Source organism: Myotis daubentonii, chromosome 19 (assembly GCF_963259705.1).
Source record: "Myotis daubentonii chromosome 19, mMyoDau2.1, whole genome shotgun sequence".
NCBI classification, from domain to species: Eukaryota; Metazoa; Chordata; class Mammalia; order Chiroptera; family Vespertilionidae; genus Myotis; species Myotis daubentonii.
Window position 1 is genome coordinate 28,333,717 of NC_081858.1, and position 17,286 is coordinate 28,351,002.

The following is a 17,286-nucleotide window of genomic DNA, read 5'->3' on the forward strand; positions in this document are numbered from 1 at the left end:
CAGAGGAGGAAGCTGGCCCGACCGTGCGCGCCTGCTCCTCCCCAGGCCTCCACTTCCCCACCTGAGAAATGGGTCCGCGGCTCCAGCAGGCGCGGGCCCCTCCTCACCTCTCGTTCCCGGGCTGGAACTCGGACAGCAGGGACGGCCTCCTCCTCTGGGGCTGGATGATGGAGCCGGGCGACAGGTGCGCGGCGTAGTCACGGGGGTGGTGCTGGTACTCGAGCAGCCCCACGTCCTGCGGCGAGAGGACAGAGGGAGTGAGCGCCCGGCCCCACATCCTCGCCCGGCCCTCGGGCCCGGCGTGGCCAGGGCATTCCCGGGGCCGGTCGCCAAGGAGAAGGGGCACCTCCAGCCAACTCGCGCTCTGGGCGGGCGCTGCGACTCTGCCCGCTCTCCAGACAGACAACAGAGCCTGCGTGTTGGCAGGGGACGGGGGGGGGGGGGGGGGTAGGGGGGCGGGGGGTATGGCCTGGGGTTGCCCTTGGACACTAAGTGAGCATGGGGCACGGGGTCCACGTAAGGCAGGGAGGGAGGGTCTGTGAGGCTCACAGACCAGGCTCCGAACCGCAGGGAAAACTCACACACGTGTGTCACGTATGTAAGCAAAGATCCAAGTCAGAAAAAGGTAGAATTCCGGCAAAACCCTGCTACTTCAGTAACACGCCGTTCACGGTCCGTCATCATCCAGGAAAAACGAGGTAGTAACAGATCAGATGCAGCCGATGGTCAGTGTTTAAAAGCACAGACAGAGACACGAACCTCCCACGGGGAGAGGGGACAGGCTTCCCGAGTGGACCCCTCCCGATCGACTGGTTCTGTCTGCCTGGACCGCTCATGGATGGGGGGGGGGTCCAATCCATTAGTGATGTCTGACACGGGCACGGCTTAGAGCACAGTGGGAGAGTCAGTGATTTTTCCTTCTTGGCACCTTTCTCAATTCTCCCGATTTTCCATAAAAAAAAAAAATCCAGGCCTGCTTCTGCTCTCTGGCTTATTCATTAAAGCAAGCGTTTGTGCAAAGAGAGTCAGACGACCCAGGGAGGTTTGCTGAGAACGCGTGTGTGTGTCAGACCCTCCAAAACACGCGTGTTAGGAGACTGGGAGGCCTTGAGAAGTGGGGTCCGCGGGGCCCCGTCACCCTGGGGTTGGAAGCGTGGGGAAGGGCCGTCGGGGGCAGGGGCAGCCCAATGCGGAAACGAAGCGGCAGGGCCTCGCTCAAACCCCTGAGCCTCAGCCTCCCCGGCTCTGAAACAGGTGACCGAGCGGATGGAAGGAGGCCTCTGTGCCTCTTACCTCGTCCCCTTCCCTTCCCAGGGTGCCCCCCGGCTGAGGGCAGCTCCCAGGGGGCAGAGAAGGCTCCGGCCCCACCCCTGCAGGACGTCCAGCACAGGGCACCAGGTGTTCGCAGACTCTGGCCAACGCAGGGGCGGGGGAGGAGGAAGAGAAAGGGCCCAGGGAGGGAGGGGGGCGGGGGAGGGGAGGCCCCCGGATCACTCTGGCAAGGCTGCCAGGCACAGCTCTCTCTCTCTCTCTCTCTCTCTCTCTCTCTCTCTCACACACACACACACACACACACACACACACACACACGCATACGTACGTACAGAGGTGTGAGAAGCAATCAGCCAGTCGTGCGCGGCTGCCAGGAGGAAGTTTCTCCCACCGGCTCGTTCGCATCGTTCGCACAAAAGCAAAATGAGCAAAGCGGTGAGAGGCAGACAGCCCATCCCTCGGGAGGGGCCCAGGCACCACGGTGCCTACCGCTGCCAACCGCTGCCAACGAGGCGGGAGGAGGCGCGCGGGGCCCTGCAGTGGGGGCGGGGAGCCCACCGCCCCAGCTCCCGGGCCTCCGTTTCCCAGGCCAGGAGCCAGCAAAGTCCCTCTCAGAAGCACCCGAGGGACCACTGCTGCCCTGTCTGCACCCCAGGCTTTAAGCCAGTCTCCAGGGCTGAGCCCAGGGGACCCCGCCCCCCCCGCCCCCCCGCAAGGGCACCTGGAAGCTCTCCAGGAAGGCGAGAACTGGGGAGACCCCCAAGAAGGTCGGACCCAAAGTGGGCCTCCCTGTGGTCAGTGAGCCTGACACCACCAGGCGGGCAGGCGGGCGGCCTCCCTGAGTGATAACAAAATGGTAATGACACTGACAATCATGACCGATGTTCCCAAACTGCCTACTGTGCGCGCCTGCCACAAACGCTCAGCACCATTTACAGACTTTCATCCCCACGGCGACCCCAGAGCCCCCCACGCACATGAGAAATCTAAGGCGCGGAGAGGGAAGTGACCTTCCTGGGTCACACAGCGAGGAGGGAGGCTGAGCTGGGAAGAGGGGCTTTCTCGTAGCTGGGGTAGGAGAAGGGCTGAGGAAATTAACTGGAGGTGGCAAAGGTAGGAAAAGCGAGAATTCGGGCCTTTCCCGGACCCTGGACTCAAGGATCCCTCCTGGAGTGACGGGGGCTCCAGTCAAGACAGCCCCCACCCTCCAGCCCCGGGGACTCTGCACACGCAGGTCCCCCCGCCCGCAACACTCCTTAGTGATTCCCGCAGGCCTGGCCGGAGCCTCCTCCAGGTTTCAAGTGCAATGTCAGCTTCTCCCTAAGAACTCCTTCCCCGGACCCCCAACTTCAATCAGGAGCCCCCCACACCTCAGCCATTCCCCCCACCCCCCCATTCATCGATCTCCTACAACAAGCATGTCAAACTCGCGGCCTACAGGCCACAGGCGGCCCACAGCAAATATTTTTGCGGCCCAGCCAATATAACGGTAAGTACAAAACGCTTTAATAAAAGTTTCGTCACTTGATTTTTACACTATCCTGTCATACATAATTATTAATAGCGAACTACAACATTCGCTGATTAATCGTGTTGCATTCATTTCCCTTACAAGCCTTCCGCGCAGGCGCACCATTATCTCCACTAACACCAGCAGCAAATGTTTTAGCAGCCGATGGCCACGTCTTTAGTCTTGGACCCACTTGTTTGGTGTGCACGACAGGAAATATTTTGCTTTTGGAGAACGAGAAAAGTAGGTTTATTTGCGTTACGCTTATTAATTTGTGCAGTTACTCAGTGTCTGGTAAGTTAACGTTCAAGAAAAAATAGTAATTTTATTAAAATGTTCTATTATTTTATGTGAACGATGACTCATTTATTTCAGCCCTTTGCATTCAGCATGTCTCTATCGGAACCAGCCTCCGTTTCTACGACGATGGAAGCTTTTGTTATTTTGCGGCCACATCCACGTCAACCTTGTTCGTGTGGCCCGTGTCAGCCTGTGAGTTTGACACGCTTGCCCCACAAGCACATCGGCGCCCTGAGCCTGGGATGCTTCTGTGTGTTCCCAGCTACGTGCACATGAGATGCCTGGGAAGGGTCTGCTGAATGAATGAAGGGATGGATGGATGGATGGATGGATGAATGAATGAAGGGATGGATGGATGGATGAAGGGATGGATGGATGGATGGATGGATGGATGGATGGATGGATGGATGAAGGGATGGATGGATGGATGGAAGGATGGATGGATGGATGTATGTATGGATGGATGGATGGATGAAGGGATGGGTGAATGAATGGATGGATGGACAATGCTCCCAGCATGGCAGCTCCCGAGAGGCCAGCTGTGGGAGCCAAACCATCCCTCAGGAGCCATCCCCAAGCAGGAGCAGGAGGATCCAGGCCAAGCACCCCACCTGCTCCCCCACACGCGTGCAGGCACCCCTCTGGCCCAGGCAGGCCCCGGAGCCCATGACCGTCCATGTACAGGTCTGTGACCGACTGGAAACGAAACGGACAGGCGTTTCCCAGAGTCTGATGAGCACTGATCTCGGGCAGGAGGCAGCCACCCGAGCCCAGAGCCAGGCCCAGCTGCTTGGTCACGTGTCACTGACTCTCGGCCACGGCCACGGCCACGGCTACGGCCTTACGTCCGGCTGAGCTGCTTTCACAAGTCAGCGGGAGCAGCGCCGAGTCGCCGTGACAGAGATGCGTGGCCCGAGAGGCCTGGGCTAGCTACAGAGGAGGTCGGCCACCCCTCCTCCAGACCAAGGGCCCCGTGTGTCCGGAGCGAAATGTCCTAACGGCTGCGAGGGCCCCCGCACACGTCAACTGGCTTGATCCTCACCATCTTACAAAGACCCTTCGTCAACCGAGGGGGAAACTGAGGCACGGGGGGGGGGGGATGCGGGGGGGGGGGGTAAGGACTCGTGTCCAAAGTGTCACAGCTAGAGCATCACCGAGGCAGGACGTGACTGCAAGCAGTCTGGCTCCAGAGCCCGCACTCTGAGTCTACACCGCCCTTCCACACGGAGGCACAGAGAGGGCAAGGTACTTGCCCCAGGCCACACAGCAGCAGGGGCAGCACTGGGATTCAGACACGGGGTCTTGTGACGTGAACACATTCACTCAGCACAGGGGCTGCTGGAGCTCAGGAGAGCTTGGGGGGCCCTGGGGGGCCGGGGGGCGGGAGAGGATGGCAGAATTGGGCTGGGCCAGAGAGAGCCCCAAGGCAGGCTCCCAGGTCCATGACAAGGGTCAGGGTTAGGGTCAGGTCAGAGCCAGAGAGGCCGGCAGGGAGCCTGGGCTGGCCCCAGGGAACAGGCTCTCCACGGCCTGTGATCCTGACCCCTGGGCACGTGCACCCAGGACCCAGCTTCTCCCTGTGCTGACACATCACCCCGGGGGCCTGCAGGTGACACGGACCAGAGCCCGGCCAGCAGAGGGGGCAGATCCCGCCTCCTGCTGGGGCTCCAAGCAACTGCAGGGCCCCACGTCCTGAGAACAGGCCCTCCGTGGCGTCCTGCCCCCTGCACTCACCACCCACGCACCCGCTCAGACCCACACGCCCATATCACAGACGGGAAAGCCGAGGCTGCCCGGCGGGGTGAAGCGAGCAGCCCGATGTCACCCGGCAGGGTGGGAGGAACGGGATTCACTGCCAGCTCCGGGGGTTCTTCAGGCTCCAGTGGGGCCTGGCTCTCAATGCCGCCCTGTGCCCCCGGCGCCATGGCAGAGGCGCTGGGCCTACGGTGCCCCCCACCCGAAGGCAAGCCTGCCCGGAGCCTGGGGGGGAGTGAGCTGCGTCCCAGGAAGGTCGCAGGTCCCTGGGTCCCCGCCCTGTCCCCGCATCCCAGCAGACCTGTCTCGGCCACTGACCCCGCAGCCAGGACCCTCGGTCCCCAGCTGGCTCTGGCACGGGGCACCTGTCCTTCTGTGCCTCGATTTCCCCTTTCCTCCACCCTCTGTCAGAAAAGGGGGGCATCTCCCCAACCTTGCCCGCCTGCAGAATGAGCTGGCGGGAGGGGTGGGGGGCCAGGGCGGCCAGCGATGAGGGAGCCTCAGGTTGCAGACCCAGCACGCCCCTCCCACCCCCCAAAGAACCGTGTCTCCAGCTCAGACCACGCGCCAGGAGAGCCAGACCACTCCCCCGCCCCCCGACCCAATGCCCAGGGCTCCTGCTCCTCCTTTTCAGTGACAGCCGATGACCTGACCCCATGGTGACACCTCACCCCTGGCCTCGGCCTCCTGGCTGGTGACCGCTGGGTCCTGTCCAGCCACTTCCTGCGTCACAGCCGGCCCAGCAGGTGAGGAGTGAGGAGGAGGTGTCTGGGTCAGCTGGTGACCCCAGTGCCTGGAGAGGGCCCAGCCAGGGCAAAGGGCAGGAGGGGCAGCGGGGGGGCAGGAGCCACGGGGAAGGGAGGAGTCCCTGAGGCTGGCCCGTGGGGAAGAGGTGGGAGGGGGTGTGAGCTCAGCAAGGAAGGAGGCATCAACCAGGGCCCGGATGAGGCCGGGCTGAGAGGGGAGTGTAGACAGCAGGCACTCCATGTGCGCGTGCAAACTCCACTGCGGACCCTGAGAGGCAGCCGCCAGCTCAGCGGCCCCGGTCTCCATCCTCCCAGCTTTAGAGTGGAAGCAAGCCCCGGCCGTCTGGCTCAGCAGAGAGAGCGTCGGCCTGCGGACTGAAGGGTCCCGGGTTCGATTCCGATCAAGGGCACGTGCCCAGGTTGCGGGCTCCATCCCCAGTAGGGGGGCGTGCAGGAGGCAGCGGAGCCATGATTCTCTCTCATCATTGATATTTCTCTCCTTCTCTCTCTCCTCCTCTCTGAAATCAATAAAAAATATGTATTTTAAAAAGTTTTCTAAAAATAAAGTGGGAGGGAGCTCGTTGTACCAGGTGCCCAAGGCCTGGGAAGGCCGCAGTGGTCACTGCCGAGGCGCCACCTCCCCCTGGGGCACCGTGAGCCACCCCAGCCCTGAGCGCCAGGAGAGAAAGGACTGGGGCGGAACCCGGTGGCCGACGCATGTCCCCAAGGTGGCCCGGTGGCCCTTACCGTGTGGGAGCGGGCGATCTGCACGGGGTAGGAGATGCCGTGGGGCGGGTAGCGGGGCTCGGTGGCCCTCCACGTCTGCGCCACGGGCTGCGTGGACCCCGACATGGCGCTGGCCGTCCAGACGAGCTCCCTCTCAGCGGCCAGTCCTCCTCATCTGCGGGCGGGCGGCCCCGTCACAGGCGCCTGCGGGAAACCGGGAACGAAGCGGGGTCAGCCACGCAGCCCCGACCTCCCGTCCTCTGGGCCGGTAGGGGCAGGCAGGCCCCCCACTCCACCCTCCTCCCCCTCTTTCCCTCCCCTTCCCCCCCCACCACCCCCCTCTGCCTCCCTGCCCACTCGGCCCTGGAGGAGCCTGGAGCCACAGGCTGGGCCAGCAGCTGCCCCGCAGGCCACACCAAGGCCCCCACTCAGCAGGCGCAGGACCCACCACGTGGGCACTGCCCCCACCACCTCCGATGGCCCCCAAGCCCCCTTAGCCCTCCCGACCTCCGGGGCCCAGTTCTCCGAAAGCAACGGCAGCTCATGGAAAGCAGGGAGGGCCCGGCCCGAGAGGCCTGGCGGGGGGGCATGGTGGACACTGTCTGCTAGGGCAGGTGCAGACCAGTGACCCCAGGCAAGGCCGGGCCTGCTGGCCTCCGGGTGACCTCTGGGGAGGGTGACACTATGACGTGGGAGCAGGACACACAGGAGGTTGGCCCAGGCTCAGCTGGGAGCAGGACACTGGGGCAGCGCGGGCCACACGGGGACACGGGGACACGGGGACACGGGGAGAGCCACCTGGGCCCCCAGACGCTCCGGGAAAGAGAGAGACCCCCGTCCACGCCGGGAGAACCTCAAGGAACAGCTGCCGGGAGCCCGGCCGGTGTGGCTCAGTGGTTGAGCGTTGACCTATGAACCTGGAGGTCACAGTTCGATTCCGGTCAGGGCACAGGCCCAGGTTGGGGGCTCATCCCCAGTGGGGGACGTGCAGGAGGCAGCCGATCCATGATTCTCTCATCATTGATGTTTCTCTCTCTCTCCCTCAATTAAATTTATTTTTTTAAAAAGAAAGCAAGGGAATCCTCGACGGAAGCCGCTTGCACCCAGAAATCTCCAGGGTCCCCCACCCTCCCTGGGCCCTGGTCTGCCAGCGCGTCCACTCCCCCTGCCCACGCTCAGGCCCCCTCCACACGCAGCCACTCGGGGTCCCCCACCCACACCGGCTCCCACACCCAGAGCCCAGGGAAACGCAAGAGGCACAGGGACCGGGACCCGCACCCGCACCCGCACCCGCACCGGATGTTCCACGCGACGGAGAGGCCGAGCTCGCGGTCACGTGACCAGGTGGGCAGACCACCCCCCAGCTCCCGGCAGGGATGCCCCTCTTCGCCCGCCCTCCCGCTGTCCGCAGGGGGTGGTCTGCCCCCGGGGGGTCTAGTGAGGGCGGATACTGGGGGGGAAGACGGAGGTCCCGGTGGTCGGAGGAGGGACGCAATCGCCCCCCACCCCCACCCCCACCCCAGCGGCCCTGAGGGCACCCCACTCCCACCTGCACCATCTTTCCTCCCAGCGCCAGAAATGGTCACGTGACCCGGGCCTGGCCAATCAGCGTCCTGTTCCCCCTCCCCCCCCAGGGCCACGAGTCTATCTTGCGCCTCCTGCTGGAGGAACTAGGAACAGGCGCGCTCCGCTGCGCGCCACCGCCTGGTGGGAGCCGGCGAGAGAGGAGGATGCCCACCAGCGGGGGGCAGAGCTGAGTGGGGGCGGGGGGTGCAGGGCAGGGGGGCGGGGGGTGCAGGGCAGAGGGGCCAGAACTGCTGAAACGCGCCTGTAGCCTGCAGCCCCGACCCGCACGCAGGAAGGTGGAAGGTGAGCTGCCCCGTGGCAAGTGCGGGAGGCTCAGAACTCAATCGCCGCCAGGCAGGCGCGAAGCCCACGGGGCGCCCAGCGGGACGGAGCCCCCCAGGTGCTCGGAGAAGCCACGTCTCCCGCAACCCCCACCCCCCGGCCAGCCCGGCACAGGCCAGGGACCCCGGATGCGCGGGGAGCCGGCGGCCAGCGACCCGTCGGCCTCCCTCACCTGTCTCTCCAGCATCTAGACCCCGTTCCTGTCGACTGACCACCCACTCCCCCACGAGAGGCCCGGGGCCTGGCGCACAGTAGGTGCACCCGTTCCCTCCGGTGCCGTACACAGCACACACGGGGGGCCTGAGAGATGTATTCTCACCGTTCTGGAGGCCAGAACCCCAAAACCAGGGTGTCAGCAGGCCCCACGCGCGCCCTCTTCCGGCTCCCGGGGGCCCCAGTGGCCCATGACTTGCGGCCACATCCCTGCAGCCTCTGCCCCTGGGATGACCAGCACCCAATTCTGCCTCGCACCCCCCCTCCAGGCTCCTCAGCCACGGGCCCCGCACAGGGCGGGGGGGGGGGGGGGCTCCATGACCCTCGCAGAGCATGCGCGTCCCTTCCACAGACCAGGGAACCCAGGCTCTGGGGGGACGCACGTGCCGAGATCACACGGCCAGCAGCGGCCAGGCTGGTCCATCCTGAGAACCGCGGCCCGGGCTCGAGGCGAGAAGGGGGAGGGACTGGGAGCCGGAGGAGGCCTGTGGCTGTTCTGTCTCATCGGTCCCTTTGTGTCCGCTGGACGGCCACCAAGGCGGCCGGGCCTGCCCCCCCCCCTCGGGGATCTGCTCAAAATCACTTCCTCCTCCACGGCCTCCCCATTTAATGTTAAAGGGAAGAGAGGGAGCGAGAAGCCGCAGCCGTGAGCAGCCCCCCACACACACACAGGGTTCGAGGGACCCCCGGGCCTCCCGCAAGCACCGCCGGCTTCGTCCCCAGGCGCCCGGGAGGGACGTGGTTCCCACGAGCCCAGCTCCGCCCTCTGGTCCCCTCGGGGCAGCTTTCCCTGCGGAGGGTCAGGGCCCGGAGAAGAAGCTGGTGTCCGGGTGGTGGCGGGTGGGACCGGGCGCCAGCATGTGACCTGGCAAACCGCTCGACCCCCGGCCCCGGGCTGGGAACACAGCGGCCGCCTCCCCAGCCCCGGACGCTGGGTTTCTCAAGGAGGACCGGCTGGGGTCTCCGGCCCGTCCACCCCGCTGCCTGGACGGCAGGGAAGCCACCCCCCCCCCCAGCGGAAAGGGCCGCAGCTCACGGCTCTGGGGTCCCGCCGAGTGAGAGCAGCCAGACGCGAAGGGCAAACACTCTGGGGTCCCACTCACACGAGGCCCCACCCGGGGGGTCGGGGTCACAGGGCCAGGCACCCGGGGGGTCGGGGTCACAGGGCCAGGCACCCGGGGGTCAGGGTCACAGGACCAGGCACCCGGGGGTCGGGGTCACAGGACCAGGCACCCGGGGGGTCGGGGTCACAGGGCCCCACCCGGAGGTCGGGGTCACAGGGCCCCACCCGGGGGTCGGGGTCACAGGGCCCCACCCGGGGGTCGGGGTCACAGGGCCCCACCCGGGGGTCGGGGTCACAGGGCCCCACCCGGAGGTCGGGGTCACAGGGCCCCACCCGGGGGTCGGGGTCACAGGGCCCCACCCGGGGGTCGGGGTCACAGGGCCCCACCCGGGGGTCGGGGTCACAGGGCCCCACCCGGGGGTCGGGGTCACAGGGCCCCACCCGGAGGTCGGGGTCACAGGGCCCCACCCGGGGGTCGGGGTCACAGGGCCCCACCCGGGGGGTCGGGGTCACAGGGCCCCACCCGGAGGTCGGGGTCACAGGGCCAGGCACCCGGGGGGTCGGGGTCACAGGGCCCCACCCGGGGGGTCGGGGTCACAGGGCCAGGCACCCGGGGGTCGGGGTCACAGGGCCAGGCACCCGGGGGGTCGGGGTCACAGGACCAGGCACCCGGGGGTCGGGGTCACAGGGCCCCACCCGGAGGTCGGGGTCACAGGGCCAGGCACCCGGGGGGTCGGGGTCACAGGGCCCCACCCGGGGGGTCGGGGTCACAGGACCAGGCACCCGGGGGTCGGGGTCACAGGGCCCCACCCGGGGGGTCGGGGTCACAGGGCCCCACCCGGAGGTCGGGGTCACAGGGCCAGGCACCCGGGGGGTCGGGGTCACAGGGCCCCACCCGGAGGTCGGGGTCACAGGGCCAGGCACCCGGGGGGTCGGGGTCACAGTGGAAGGGAGGCTCCCGGGAGGGGGGGCAGGGGGGGCAGCTGAGTCTCAGGTTTGCGAGATGAAGGCGTTCTGGAGAGGACGTGGGGATGGTGCACCGACCACTGAACGGGGCCCTTCAAACAGGCCGTGATGGCCTCTCTCTCGTTACGTGTATTTTGCCACAATTTAAAGAATAACAATGAAATGAAATACACCAGCCCTGGCCGTTTTGCTCAGCGGTTAGGGTGTCGGCCCTCGGACCAAAGGGTCTCGGGTTCCGTCTCCGGCCCTGGTCTAGGTGCATGCAGGAGGAGGCTACCAGTGGATGTGTCTCTCTCGCATCAATATTTCTCTCTCCCTCTTTCTCTCCCCCTTCTCCCTACCCCCCCCCCTTCTCTCTCAAGATCAATGGAAAAAGTACCCTCAGGTGAGAATTTTTTTTAAAATTTGTATAATAAATAAATAAAAATAAAGCATGCCACACGCCTCCTCCAGGCAGGCCTCCCTGGTTGGCTGGCCAACAGCATCCAGCTGGACCTGTGTTGCTGTGGTGCCTCCCTCTACCAGGGCTGCCCCAGGAAAGCCTGTTGCCCAGGCTGCCACTCAGGGTCCCGGCCCTCAGCAGCCCCTCCCAGTCAAGGCCTCGTTCGCCTCTGGCCCACCTCACACACCGCAGGCCCTTACGGCCCCTCCACCCGGGGCGGCCAGGACGCAGGGAGGGGCAGATGTGACCATCTCTGCCCCTTCTCACGGCCCCGGACCCTGCAGCTCCAGGCCAGGCCCTAAGCCGCCCCCTCTCTCCGCCTGCAGCCTCCACCCCATCCCTCCCGCCTCCCGCTGAGACCCCAGGGGGGAGGCGGGCGGCCCCAGGCTCCCGCAGACCTCCCTGCACCAACATCTGGCCACCGTGTCCACAGCTGTGCAGCTGCCGGAAATGCCGGCCCCACCCCTCCCCCACGCACGCAGGCCCGCGAGAACAGCCTTCCGAGGAATGTCTGGGGTCGCCCCAAGAATCCCAGGGCAGCTCTCAGGGGGCGTCCCCACCACATGTGAACAAGGACAAATTTTCTGCTGGGAGGACAGCATCGCCCGCGGCCGCATCCCGGCTGGAGCCCACCCACCCAACCCGGCCCTCCCGGCCACCCCCCCTCCCGACCCCCCGCAAACCAACAGCCCGAGCGCGGCCCACCTCCCACAGGCCTGGCCTGTTTCCACGAGAGGCCCGGCCGAGGGGGAGGGCCCTCTGAGCAGCTGGTCCAGGGCTGGAATGTGGGTGCAGAGGGCTCATTACCCCCAGGGCGCCTCTGGTCACTGATGATGGGGTGGGCACGAACCCCAAGATCCTCCCCCTTGCGGCCAGGAGTGGGACAGGGACACGGCTTAGGTGCCCAGGGCTGGCAGCAGGGAGGGTGTGATTATTTGAGGGGGGAGGGGGCAAGATGAACCCGGACCCAGGGCAGGAGGAGGGGGGGCTGCAGATACGATGACCCCACTGGGGTAAGTCTGGGCCCCGAGGAGGGGCCGGTGGGGCGGGCGACGGGCACAGGGAGCAGGTGACCGCTGCTCAGGGGACCCCCGTGTCCAATTCCTTCGGGAGAAGAAAGTCGGATGGGGAGTCGTTGCTGGATTCCCACTTTTTATTTTAAAAACACGGGCTGTAGACCCAACCCACTCAGTCACCCAGACACAGCCCGCGGCTCCCGCTGTGACCGGCGGCTCCCGACGTGTGGTCAGCGGGCAGCCACAGGAAGGGCCGGCAAGGCCTGGGGGAGCAGGACACGGAGGGGTGGCCCGGGCCAGGCGGGAATGTGCTCCAAAGGCCACAGCCCTGGAGAGGCGGCAGCAGGCAGTGGTGGCCGGAGCGGGGGCCACTGGCCCAGGGACTCCTCCGTGGCACCGCCCACCGAGCAGGACACACACTGGCCCTGAAAAGAGGGGCCTGGGCAGGACCCCGACCCGGCTGGCCTCCACCCCATGGGGCGAGCGGGCTGAGCCGATGTCCCCTGAGCTCCCTCAGTCCCGGACCAGGTGTGTGCAGAAGGCAACCAGTGAATGTGCCTCTCTCTCTCACATAAATGTTTCTCTCTCCCACCCTTCCACTCTCTCTAAAGATCAATGGCGCCCTAGCTGGTGTGGCTCAGTGGACAGAGTGTCAGCCTGCAGACTAAAGGGTCCTGGGTTCGATTCCGGTCAAGGACACATGCCGGGGGTTTTGGTCTCCATCCCCAGTAGGGGGCGTGCAGGAGGCAGCCAATCAATCAATGATTCTGTCATCATTGATGTTTCTCTCTCTCTCTCTCTCTCTCCCACTCTGAAATCAATAAAAACATATTTTAAAAAGTAAAAAAAAAATCAATGGAAAAAATATCCTCAGGTGACAATTTTTAAAATTTGTAAACAAATAAATAGGCCGCACGCCTCCTCCAGGGAGGCCTCCCTGGTTTGCTAGCCAACAGCACCCAGCTGGGCTTGTGCCGCTGTGGTGGTTCCCCTATCAGGGCTGCCCCAGGAGAGCCTGTTGCCCAGGATGCCTCCCTGGGCTGGCCAATCAGCACCAGGTTCCGCCAATAGCAATGTATCCTCTCGCTGCTCCAAGGCCAAGTCTGAAATCGAGGCGCTGCCAGGGCCGCTCCCTCCCTTCGAAGGCCCCGGGGGAGGGTCCCTCCTGCCTCCTCCAGCTCCTGGCCACGTCCCTCCCGTCTCCGCCCGTCTTCCGGGGACCGAAGACCGTCCCTTCCTGTGTCTTCCCTTGGTCTCGCGTCAGGTCACTGGCCCCCGGTCGGCCAGGTGACCTCACCTCAAGCTGCATCGCAAAGACCCAGTCTCCCACGCAGGTCACATGCCGGGAGCCGGGAACCAACAGGTGCAGACGTGTTTTGGGGGCCACCATCCTGCCACTATCCCGGCCACGGCCTTTCCTGACATGGCCCCCCGCCGCCCCCGCCCCCCGGGGGAGGCCCCGGCAGAATCTCCCCGAGGCCGATGAGAAGACAGAGGGGGCTGAACGCAGCCTCTGAGCGGCCCTGCCACCCGCCGGCTCTGCAGGAAGCGAGGGACTCACCCCCGCCTCCCAGGCCCACGGAGGCCGGCGGGGGTTCGGCGCAGGGTTCCTGTGTCAGGGGGAGCGAATCCCGCCCCCCAGGGGTGCGGGGGGCCTCGGGCCCTGGTAAACGCCGCCTCTCCACGTATCGCCCTGCCTTCGGCCCACACAGCTGCCCGGCCTGGCAGAAAGGGCCCATTATGACCTCACAGGCCGGGAATGAGGTGATTAGCCTGGGAAGGAGGCTGCACCCCGACAAAGGGCTCATTGTCATGCAAATGCCCGTTGGGAGGAAGGGGCACCCCCCACACACCCCCGCCTCCCAGCTCAGAGCCCCCGGAGGAGTCCACGCCGCCGGCCTCGGGTCTGGACCGAACAGGGCGCTCTCAGCCTGGGCCAGGGGCTGCGCAGATTCCCGGAGACCAGCCCTGCCTGGACCCGGGTGCCAATCCCGCCTCCCCTGCAGCTGAGCCTCTGCCCTGGGAGGCCTGGAGCAGGGGCAGGAAAGGGAACACTCGGCTTCCAGCGCTGAGCATCACCCTGGCACCCGCTCCGGTCACGCCTTCGGGGTCTGGGGGAACCAGCACCCACCCAGGAACCGCAGGGAAACCCGCAGCCCAGGGGGCAGAGCGAGGAGGCAGAGAGCCCAGACAGGAGGGCGCTCAGCCCGCAGACAGCACGGGGGCCTCAACGGGCCTGGCTGCGAGGTAGGTGGTGAGCCCTGAGGGCGGAGGAGGTCCAGGCTGCCTGGTTCTCACCGGCCCGGAGCCCCGCCCCTGTCCTGACTCCTTCCCTGGCCTACAGGGAGGAGCAAGGGAGGGAACTGAGGCTCAGGAAGGGCCAGCCGCCTCCCCAGGTCGCCCAGCCCCAGAACCGCCCCCTGAGCGCCCTCCCTCCCAGTGGCTGAGGCGGGATGAAACGAGGCAGCGCGGACACACCGCGCGGTCCCATCACGGGGACAATAACAGGCTCAGCGCGCCGGCCCCTCTCCGCGCACTCCGCACGCATCGACTCGGTGAACCCGGTAACTTCACACTTCTCCCCATTTCACAGATGTGGACACTGAGGCTTGGCGGGGCGAAGCCACTGGCTCTAATTCACACAGCCACCAAGGGGCAGGTGTGCTCTCGAACCCAGGACAGCCGGGCCTCCCCGCCCGGGCGCAGTCTCTCTATTGCATCACTGTAGACGCACATGCAGCTGCTCAAAATAACACAGAGAGATCCCGTGTGCCCGGCAGCCAGCTTCCCCCAACGGGACCGTCCCCACAGAACTACACACAGTCACTGTCAACAGCGTAACCAGGAAACCAACCTTATTCAGATCTCACCAGTTGTACGCACAGCGTGTGCGCGCATGTGCATGTGTGTGTGTGTGAGTTCAGCTCCATGCACTTTTTATTTATTTACTTCTTTGTTATTATTTACTTAACCCTCCCGGGAGGATATTTTTCCATTGGTTTTTTTTTTTAATATATTTTATTGATTTTTTACAGAGAGGAAGGGAGAGAGATAGAGAGTAAGAAACATCGATGAGAGAGAAACATCGATCAGCCGCCTCCTGCACATCTCCTAACTTGGGATGTGCCCGCAACCCAGGTACATGCCCTTGACCGGAATCGAACCTAGGACCTTTCAGTCCGCAGGCCGACGCTCTATCCCCTGAGCCAAACCGGTTTCGGCCCATTGGTTTTTAGAGAGAGTGGAAGGAAGAGAGAGAGACACATCGATGGGTTGCCTCCCGCACGCACCCGGACCAGGGCCCTGGCCGGGGAACCTGCAACCAAGGTATGTGCCCTTGACCGGACTCAAGCCCGGGACCCTTCAGTTCACGGGGTAACGCTCTATCCACTGAGCCAAACCGGCCAGGATGTCCATGCACTTTTTTAAAAAAAGTTTTTATTGATTTCAGGGAGAGAAGAAGGGAGAGGGGGAGAGAGATGAAACATCAATGACGAGAGAGAATCCTTGGTCAGCTAGCTGCCTCCTGCACGCCCCTCCCCCCCCCCCGGGGATCGAGCCTGCAATCCAGGCATGTGCCCTGACCGGGAATCGAACCGGCCACCCCTTGGTGCGTGGGGCGATGCTCAACCTCTGAGCCACGCCGGCCGGGCCAGCTCTATGCACTTTAACTCAGTGCAGTGTGGCCACCACTGTCCGCACAAGGAGGTCCCATCCTAAGGGTCCCTGTCTGACCTGTCCACTGAGGAGGATGTGGGGACAGCAAGGGCACTCACCGGGCCCCGGGAAGAGGGCACAGCCTTTCCCAGGGCCCCCAGGCCAAGCGTAGGGACCATCGGACGGCGAGCAGCTGACGTGGGCAGCATGGATGTGAGGGGAACTCCGCACGGCTCCTGCTGGCCCGAGAGAGGAGGCCCCGAGCCAGCCACCAGCCCAGCATCCGGTGTCACTTACAGACACAGCATGCTGCCACCCTCCGTGGGAGAGCCGGCCGGCCCGGCCCGGACCACACAGGACAGATCGGGGTGTCGGGCCCAGGTCTGGTGGAAGCCAGGACGGAGCAGGCCTGTGCTGGGGGAGCCACGGGGACCGTGGCCCAGGACCAAACGCAGACAGAATCTGGGGACCCAGCCCCCTCTAACTCTCGGGGCTGGGGTTTCACATCTATAAAATTGGGGGGCTCTCGACAAGGAAGAAAAGAAAAATCGCTGGAGATTTAAGTAGCTAACTTAGCCCTGGCGCTGTGCTCAGTGGATAGAGCGTCGGCCTGCGGACTGAAGGGTCCCGGGTTCGATTCTGATCAAGGGCACGTGCCCGGGTTGCGGGCTCCATCTCCAGTGGCGGGGCATGCAGGAGGCAGCCAGTCAATGATTCTCTCTCATCACTGATATTTCTATCTCACTCTCCCTCTCCTTTCCTCTCTGAAAATCAATCAGTAAATATATTTTTTTCTCTTTTCAAAATATCTAACTCAAATCCAAGCCCGTGTGCACACCCCTTCGGGCAACCACAGACCCCGGCCGAGCAGGGCCCTACAGGTTGGCCTGGGTTTCCCCGGGCAAACCTACGGCGGCTCACGCTGCGTGGATGAGAGAACGGAGGCTCCGTGAGTCCCAGGGCGTTCTCTGACCCGCCCAAGGTCATTACTGCCCGTCAGGGGCGGGAGGGGACCGTTCATTAGCCCCCATTGGCCACACAACAACCTGTGGGGTAAAGACAGGTGGCGCGTCCATTTGTCAGATGGGAAAACCGAGGCTGCGGGAAGTGACCTGTCCCAGGTCGCACAGGCAGGCAGCATGTGGCTGGGGCGTGAGCCCAGCACGGACCAGGAGCCCGCGGGGCCTCTTACGTCACCCCACGCCCGCGTGACGCCCTCCACGGCCCCATCTCACAGATGAGGACACCAAGGCTCCCACGGGTGAGGGGAGGCCGCCTGGTCCGGAAAGAGGGTGGAACCGGGACCCGAGCCCGGACGGTGGCAAGCGGGCAGTGCCGTCTGGGACGCAGACCCCCCCGGGCCGCGGCCGGAGCCCCCGCGCGCTGGGCCGCTGCGTCCCACCAGCCCGGGCGCGCCCAGACCTCGGGACACGTCCCTCCCTCACCCCGCCGCCCGCCACTAAAGGCTCCTTGTGGGCTCCGGACGCCCTTCCAACTCTCCCGTGTTTACCCGCTGCTGGCTGCCAGGGCCCTGGGCAAGCCCGGGCCGGTGGCGCTGATTTCAAACCAGACACGGGCGCCCAGCCAAGCGCCACCGTGGTGGGAGCCGGGGCGGGGCCGCCGCCGCTGCCTGCACCTGGCCCCCTCCCCGCCGCAGCCCCGAGTCCCAGACCACCCCCGGGGCCAAGGCCGAAGAGCCGACCGGGACCACC

The 17,286-nt window shown here is 65.0% G+C and overlaps 1 protein-coding gene across 14 annotated transcripts in view; it reads right to left on the minus strand.

The window, feature by feature from the left end:
* NCOR2 (nuclear receptor corepressor 2) overlaps window positions 1–17,286 on the minus strand; it is a 134,441-nt gene that overhangs the window by 90,057 nt on the left and 27,098 nt on the right. For all 14 annotated transcript variants that reach the window (XM_059676235.1, XM_059676239.1, XM_059676237.1 and 11 more), the window contains 2 exons: window positions 6,331–6,513; window positions 108–235 (listed from right to left, as the gene is read on the minus strand). In XM_059676235.1, coding sequence (XP_059532218.1) covers window positions 108–235; window positions 6,331–6,435 — 233 coding nt within the window. In that variant the 5' untranslated portion in view covers window positions 6,436–6,513. The remainder of the gene's footprint in view (window positions 1–107; window positions 236–6,330; window positions 6,514–17,286) is intronic.